This window comes from Saccostrea cucullata, unplaced genomic scaffold (assembly GCF_032062105.1).
Source record: "Saccostrea cucullata isolate Sc308-1 unplaced genomic scaffold, CSIRO_AGI_Scuc_v1 ctg19990, whole genome shotgun sequence".
NCBI classification, from domain to species: Eukaryota; Metazoa; Mollusca; class Bivalvia; order Ostreida; family Ostreidae; genus Saccostrea; species Saccostrea cuccullata.
Genome location: NW_026937775.1, coordinates 1 through 8,301, shown reverse-complemented (window position 1 = coordinate 8,301; position 8,301 = coordinate 1). Strand labels below are relative to the sequence as shown.

Below are 8,301 nucleotides of genomic sequence, written 5' to 3'. Positions count from 1 at the left end.
GAGAAATCTTTTCATAAATCTATAATTTTAAATTATAGAGTTGATAAGGATAAATGCAATATATTCCACTAAAAAATTATGCTTAACATTTTTTTTATTGACGTAACCGGATTAAAGAAGTTTTGTATGGGTTCACGGTTTTAGCCGTGTTCATTCCACACCGCAGCATGGCGACGAAAGATGGAAAGAAAGGCTCAGCACAAAGTCCAAATGCTGAAAACAGTCTTTCTGTGGCATATCTCGTTGCATATAATGTTCTTCAAATGATAGGGTAAAGTTTTATGAAATTTTGCATTTCGAAAGGCGCATTTTGTTTGTATTGTTCACCATATTTTCGATTAATAACGACTGCATGTGGGTGATTTACCCAGTGCTAGTGGCGGATCATATAAGCTTGTTTTCAGGATGGTGTATTTTGAATATTCCGGGTTCATTTTTTCTCTTTTTCTAAGTACTCTCATTAATTTAAAAATCAAATTCTGTGAAACTGATTTTTAAGGATGTCATATAGGCCTAAAAAAAAAATAAGTTTGTTTCCTGTAACCCGACCGACCCATTCAAATTACCCCCGGGTGGATTGGTGTCCAGTCAACTCGTACACAAACCGTCTCGTACACAAACTGAGTCGTACACAAAAAGTCAGCTTGTACACAAATCAGAAGTCAGCTCGTACACAAATCAGAAGTCAACTCGTACACAACGTTTTATTTACAGTAGTTAGGAATTATTTTTTATATAAATTATGTATAATTTAGAAATATGAAATAAGGACAAGGAGAAGTGTTAAATTTTTAGATTTTTTCATGAATACTTTAGTGGTTTTATAACATTTGAAATCGACCGTGGCTTCTTGTATCGGGAATACATGTGTATAAACAATTATTGTTAAACTAACACAAGCGCGGCGGTTTCTTTGATTTGCGACAAACGCTAATTACAAAATGCTCTTAATTTGGTCCCAATTTCTTCATTTCTTTATCTTCCCCATGGTGTGAGAGAAGTGTTTATCCTGCCGTAGAACTGTCTATAGTAAAAAAAAAATTGTAAAAAAAAAATAATTTTTTTTTTAATTTGATAAGTTTTTTTTTAATATTGTATGCAATGATATACCATATTGGCATAAAAATCTTCGATGTATTTCGATCGTATTTACTATCTACATTGACTAACGGTATACGTTATGGTGCCATAAAATTTTTTAATTTCTTACCTAAATTATTTCAAGTTATATTTATATCCACACATTACTTGCATAAAAGCCGAAGACTAATTCTAAAATGTAAAATTCACATATAAAATTCACATATTATCTTGTGGTGATGTTTAAATCAAATTCAATTATATTGGATCGATCTGATTACGTTGTTTAATAAGATATTTTAATTTACAATTAAATTTACAGAATAAAAAAATCGGCACTTCTCATTTCTGTATCAAATAAATATATATTTAAATAACGAAAAATGTGTAGGAGTTGACGCCCAAGATTTACGCAACAAAAACGCAATAACGCAAAAATACGCAATAAGAAAAAAACCAATCTGCGCATAAGGTATAGGTAAAATCAGCGACATAAAAAGATTAATATGTACAAAGAAAAAAAAAAAACCTTTGTGTACGAGTTGACTCCTCAATTTTTTAACACTGAGGAAAACTATACATTAAATCACATAGGGAACTATGAACAAATGACATTAGTTTGTGTACGAGTTGACTTTTGATTTGTGAACGAGTCGACTTTTGATTTGTGTTCGAGTTGACTTTTTGTGTACGACTCGGTTTGTGTACGAGATGGTTTGTGTACGAGTTGACTGTAAACCGGTGGATTTTTTTTTTCTGACAAATGGCAAAACTTCGTTTGATCAATCAGTAGATTCCATTTGTTAAAAAAAGAAAATTAGCGTGTAGCTTAAATTGAGACATAAAATATGTCAACCTAGTTTACATTTACCTTAGTTATTAAGAGTAATCATTATTATAACAACAATTTCCCCCAACAACTTTCTGAAGTTTGTTTTCTGCCGCTAGGTAGCCATTTTGGATGCCATGTTGGGTGTCCACTGTAAATATGACACCTAGTATATTCAGTCCGGGGATGTTTGACCATTCATAAGCAAAAAAAAAAAAAAAAAAAAAATATTCCCGACCTACCGACCCTTATTTTTTTGGGAATGTTACAGGAAACAAACATATTTTTTTTTAAGCCATATTTGTATGCAAAAAATTTAAAAAATTAACTACGTATGATTGCTTCTCATTCTGCTGAAATTTTAATTAATCATATTGAAACCTAGCTGCAGAACTGTAGCTCTCTGTTTGAGAAAATTCGGACAGATAAAGCAGAGAGCTACAGATCCATGCCTTGAAAAAACCTTTAAATTACGCCGCCAATTTTTTGTTGCTCACTTCAGGTATTTTTTCTTATATTTTATGTGTTTTGTCTAGCTTTATAAAAGATATCCGGTAATTGACCATACATTTAACTCCTATTCCTTACTGTTGATTTACCTTTCAATGGTTCAAAAAAGGCAGTTTGTGGAAGTGGTCACGAAAATGGGAATCTTTCTAACCAACATTCCAAATCCATAGGGAACTGTTTCGGACCGTTGAAAGGTAAAAGTATCAATAATTGGAGTAAAATATATGATAAATTATTGAATACCATTATTAGAGCGAAGGAAAGCATAAACTACAAGATACAATACCTGAAGTGAGCAACAAAAAATTATTCGCATAAATAGAAGGGTTTTACAACACATGGATCTGTAGCTCTCTGCTTTATCTGTCCCAATTTTCTTGAACAGAGAGCTACAGTTCTGCAGCTAAATGAAACCAACTGATATTTTATTTTTAGCTTTAATACAAAAAGTTTTGAAATGTATACAGTTTGTAATTACTGTAAATGTATTATATTTAGTGCATACGACATTTGGCGGAAATTGGATTTTGAACAAGTTAGCGTGGATTTGAATTAGCGCATATCTAAATGTTCTTCTTTATTGGTATATGTGTGAGGCATTTAGCGTTGTACTTGAATTAGCGGAGATTGCTTCCCGCCAAAAGCGCTAAAAAGAATACACAGCCAAATGTAATACGTTTACAGTATGTTTGCAATGATAAAATATGCCAGTATCTGTTTGACTTTTGTTGTAGATGGACTCTCTTGATGTTTAAGCTGGTTTATCACATGGTCACAGAACGTACAGTGGTGGGATTGTATGATGAAGTTGCTATCTTCCTAAATATATTTCAAACTGCTGCAGTTTTGGAGGTATAAAACCTGTTTTTTTTTTTTAAGCGTGAATTTTAATGCAAAGTATTGGTAGAAAGGTAAAAAAGAAACAATTGGTTAATATAGTATATACTTGTCATGCCATAAGCTTATTGGGATGTACATATGAGTTTTACATCCTCAATATTGCACATCTTCTAAATTCCTTTATTACATTTACATAAGACTAATGTACTTATACAAATGTTTTTTTACAGATTCTCCATTGTGCCCTGGGGTTGGTGAGATCCAGTGTCCTGTTGACGGCTTTTCAAGTGTTCTCCAGGGTTTTCCTCACATGGGCAGTTACATACAGTGTGCCTTCTGTAAGTCTTACAGTGATTCATTTTGCCCCACGTATTGCGTAATTTACGCATTACATTCATTAAATACCCATTGGTTTTTGTCAAGTGCGTCCCGAATACGCATAAGTGATAACCAGCATAAAATAGAATCGAAGTTTCCAGTTTCTGTTTTTATCGCTCATTCTGTTTTTCGGAACTGCTAAAGTTTTAGCATACTTCATATTTCATTTGTCATCTATCAATCATTTAAACAAGAGGCCGATAAGTATAAGAAAAGGTAAAATTACATTTAAAAAGTGTTTAATTGTTTAATGTGTCGTAATCAACACATACGAAAGGTGATAAACCAACCCCCGATTTTTTAAAAAGAAAATAATCAAAGCAATTATAAGGACAGTAAATAATCAGTGCTCTAACTTTAAAAACATTGCTTTGGAGTCGGTAGACAATTAATTGCTTGGAGGGGTGTTGAGAGATAATTATCAAGTGACCAGCACAAGTGTTCACAACATTGGCTTCCTTTCATTGGGACGTATAAAGGGATGTTTATGTTGCAGTGAATTTTCACCGAGTTATTTGAAACCTAAAATGAATTTTTATTTTATCAAATGTCTATTGTATTTCATTAAAAAAATGATTTGTTACTTTGTCTAGCAGATAAGGTACATGTGTACAATGATTACGGAGGCATGTGGCAAAGGAATGTGTGAACGTCTATTTAAAAATAACATCGGTGGTGGCAGCCTACATGGAGAGTCGGGAGACAATAAACATACAGCTCAAATTAATTTTAACTTGCTTTTTCGTGTCATTTTAGTATCAAAAGGTTAAGAAAGTGACATTTTTAACAAGCATACTTTCCAACAATAACTTCCGAAGTTTAAAATGTGGCGATAAACAAAAGAAATTGCATATGTCTCTAGGTAAAAGAAAAACATATCAAAATCCCATTGTGATGTAAAATACGCACATCTTTCTCACAGAAATCTGTTTTAGGAAAAAAGTGCGTATTATATAATCCACCAAATACGGTAATTGAGAAAAAAATAAAACTTTGCTTAATATCACATTCTTATAGTTGTTGTTAAAATTCTGACCCATTGATTTTGAGTTCTGACCCATTGCTTTCTGACAGAGGGGTACACTGTACCCATTCAATCAATTTTCAAAACGAATCACTGGTCTTGTCACTTAGACAGTTAAGAGCCTAAGAGGATAAACCTGGACATAACATACTTTGTCCATTATGTACAGTTTATACAGTACTTACTCTGTTTTTATATACAATCCCTTCTCCTGAGATCACCTCACTGTTAGACAGACATTACTGGATTATAATGGCAATAATTCCGCTAGAGATAATGTCCATATTTGTAATTCAGCATTATTTAAGGCTACACCTACATGTAGATATTTTATAGGGTACTTTACATACATTCATGGTTAACTGTTAAAAGTTAATTTACTCCACATGTAAGTTGCATTATTGTTATTTATGTGCCATCTGTTTGTAGGTTCAGAATTACTATGGGGTACTTCTGTTTGTTACGGCATGGACAATCACTGAAATCATTAGATATTCCTTCTACTTTTTCTCTCTGCTGGGAGGCGTTCCATATTTTATCGTGTGGTGTCGGTAAGTGCAGCTGTACTTATTATCAGGGCAGTGTATGAAACTCAACCCAAAATGTGCATAGATTTTCTGATTTGTAAATGAAACAATTACATGAATTGTACAAGTTAAGAAAACATCAGAATACCTAATTCTGTAAATCTTTAAAAGAATACTTAATTCAAGGTACAACTTTTCTATTTAACTATTATACAAACTAGCAGAGATACATTTTCTTTCCATCATCATTTTCTTTCCATTATAATAAACTGAATATTAAACAATCTTCTATATATTACAGGTACACATTTTTCATTGTTTTGTATCCAATAGGAGTAACAGTAAGTACAAAGAAAAGAACACAAAATTACTGTAAACATATTTATATTTATCATATGAGCAATATTTGGTGTCGCTAGTTGAGAGTCACAAACCTTAAAATAGGAGGTAAGTGGCTCTTTATTAGATACTGGGTATTTTCAGTTTAAAATCTTTGAAAAACTAAAGCTAGATGTTACTATAGCAAGGTGTTTTGGTATTTCTTGGCAAAAATAATGAAACATGTATTCTTGCCCTTTCTGACATCATTGGTCCTTAAATTTGGTAACACATTGCATGTCAATTTTATCATAACTTCTTGACATCCAGTGTCAGAGAGTGAGACATTTGTTTTATTTTTTGTAGGGAGAACTAATCACCACATTCAGTAGTCTAAGAGAAGTAGAGGAGAAGAAACTGTATTATGTACAGTTACCTAATGCAGCCAACATGTCATTTAATTACTTCTACTTCCTTGTATTCTTCATGATTATGTATATTCCAAGTAAGTACTTGATTGTACATTATATATATGCAAAGAAATGCAGATTTTCTAAATAAGTCACTGGTTTTTAGCTATCCAGAGCTGAAAGCTCAAGTGTCCCTCCATCTGTCACATTTTCTACTTCTCAGCAACCACTGGAAATAAATTCATCAAAGTTGGCATAAAGCATCTTGGGGATGAAGAAGATATAAATGAGATTCTACATTGTTTCAATTAAATCATTCAAATCATGGCCTTTACAATAGAGTGAGGCCAAAATAGGGGATTAAAATTTTTCATTGAAGTATTCATTATACTGAGCTTAATTTCACCATGGTTGGGTTTCCATGATCTGACAAGAAGTCAGGGTAATACCATCCCATTGTTGTCATTAAAGTCCCAGGCTATAGATGAAAATATTCATAAATTAATTACATGTATTACACAGACATACAGCTAACTGAGTACTCACCATGTAAACAGCAATAAGATTTCAATAAACAAAAACTTATTAGCTTACCAAACATCACAACTTTCACACTTGATTCTAGTCAAAAGATTTTTTCTTTTTTGTTTAAATCTTATTTTTTTTTTAATGCACCAAGAATAGGGATGGTTATCGCCAATAATTTCGTATCGCTGTATATCACAATTTTTTCCCACAATATTACGATAATATCATGATATTTTTAAAAGCAGTTTTCACACTGATTTTATATGAAAAGTAATTATTTTTCTAAAAAAATATGCTAGAAAAACGAAATTTTACTTTCTTGAAATTTTTATGTATATAAAATCAATTATGTTTGGATGGTAAGATGCTGTTCTTTTCACTTTTTACAACATTTTTTATACTTTCTGTAATTGTAATTTGAAAGATTGAACAAATAAATGAATAATTTCTGGACTTTATAATATGTACCTAAAGACCGGTATTTAGGTCTCCGTATCACGATACATATCACGCAACAAAAAATCGCAATATACTAGTATACCGATGAAATCGCACATCCCTACTAAATGAACTACCTTTAATGAACAGCATGAAAAAAGAAATGATATATTGATTGAAAATATTGAGAGAATATTTGGAATACCACTGTGTAACTATAAATATTTACATTTCCAATGTCTTTGTCCAAGATAAAATTACAAATAAATGTACTTTATTTCCCCATCAATGTATTGGTTCATCAATAGGCACGGTTAAAAAAAATCACGTGCAGGGGGAGGACAAATAGCTAGACAGAAGCAGGGCTTGGAGCACATGGATTTGCAGAAACAAAAGCATGTAAATATAAGGAATAGCTGTCAGATTTTTCAATTTTATGACGACGATCAATCGATTGGCTTGTGTGATAATTTTATGCATAAAAGCCTTCAGCGTTTATGCAAATTATCATGCACGCCAATCGATTGATCAAATCATAAAATCAAAAAATAAGACAGTTATTCCTTAAATAGATTTAGATGCTAAAGAAATGATGCATTTATCAGGAACTTAAGCTGATAAACATCTATTAAAGTTGTTTGTTAAAATGAAGGAACATTAAAAATACTGTACAACAAGGAAGTTCTTTAATTAGATTATGTGACAATACTGATTTTGTCATAGATTATATAATTTGGGGGAAAAAGGACATTCAGTAATTTGGATAAAAAAAAATATACACACTTTTTCTTGAAAAAAAACTGTAAGATACTGCATTGTGTCATAATTGTTGAATTCAGAAGGAGAATCAATGAATGCCTGTTATAGTTTTATTTAAGTTTATAAAGTACTTATTCAGTTGCAAGTCCTTACATTTTTAGTTCACCTGAGCCGAAGGCTCAAGTGAGCTTTTCTGATCACATTTTGTCCATCATCTGTCTGTACATTTTCGACTTCTTCTCCAGAACCACTGGACCAATTTTAACCAAACTTGGTACAAAGCATCCTTGGGTAAATGGGAATTTTAAATTTATTAAAATAAAGGGAAAGGTCCTTTCACAAGGGGAGATAATCAAGAAAAGACAAAAATAGGGTGGAGTCATAAAAAATCTTCTTCTCAAGAACCACTGGACCAGAAAAGCTAAAACTTATGTGGAAGCATCCTGGGGTAGTGTAGATTCTAAATTGTTCAAATCATGACCCCCGGGGGTAGGTTGGGGCCACAAGGGGGATTCAAAGTTTTACATAGAAATATATAGGAAAAATCTTCTCAAGAACCACTGGACCAGAAAAGCTGAAACTTATGTGGAAGCATCCTGGGGTAGTGTAGATTCTAAATTGTTCAAATCATGACCCCCGGGGGTAGGTTGGGGTCACAAG

General features: G+C 32.3%; 1 protein-coding gene across 1 annotated transcript; it reads left to right on the top strand.

The window, feature by feature from the left end:
- Positions 1-167: 167 nt before the first annotated feature.
- Positions 168-6,011, top strand: LOC134248817 (very-long-chain (3R)-3-hydroxyacyl-CoA dehydratase 2-like; the record flags this gene model as incomplete). The annotated part of the gene is made up of 6 exons (XM_062731196.1): positions 168-271; positions 3,154-3,271; positions 3,490-3,597; positions 5,091-5,212; positions 5,490-5,529; positions 5,873-6,011. Coding segments are annotated over exons 1-6 (631 nt in total), but the record flags the coding sequence as incomplete, so codon positions are not given.
- Between the last annotated feature and the right edge of the window lie 2,290 nt (positions 6,012-8,301).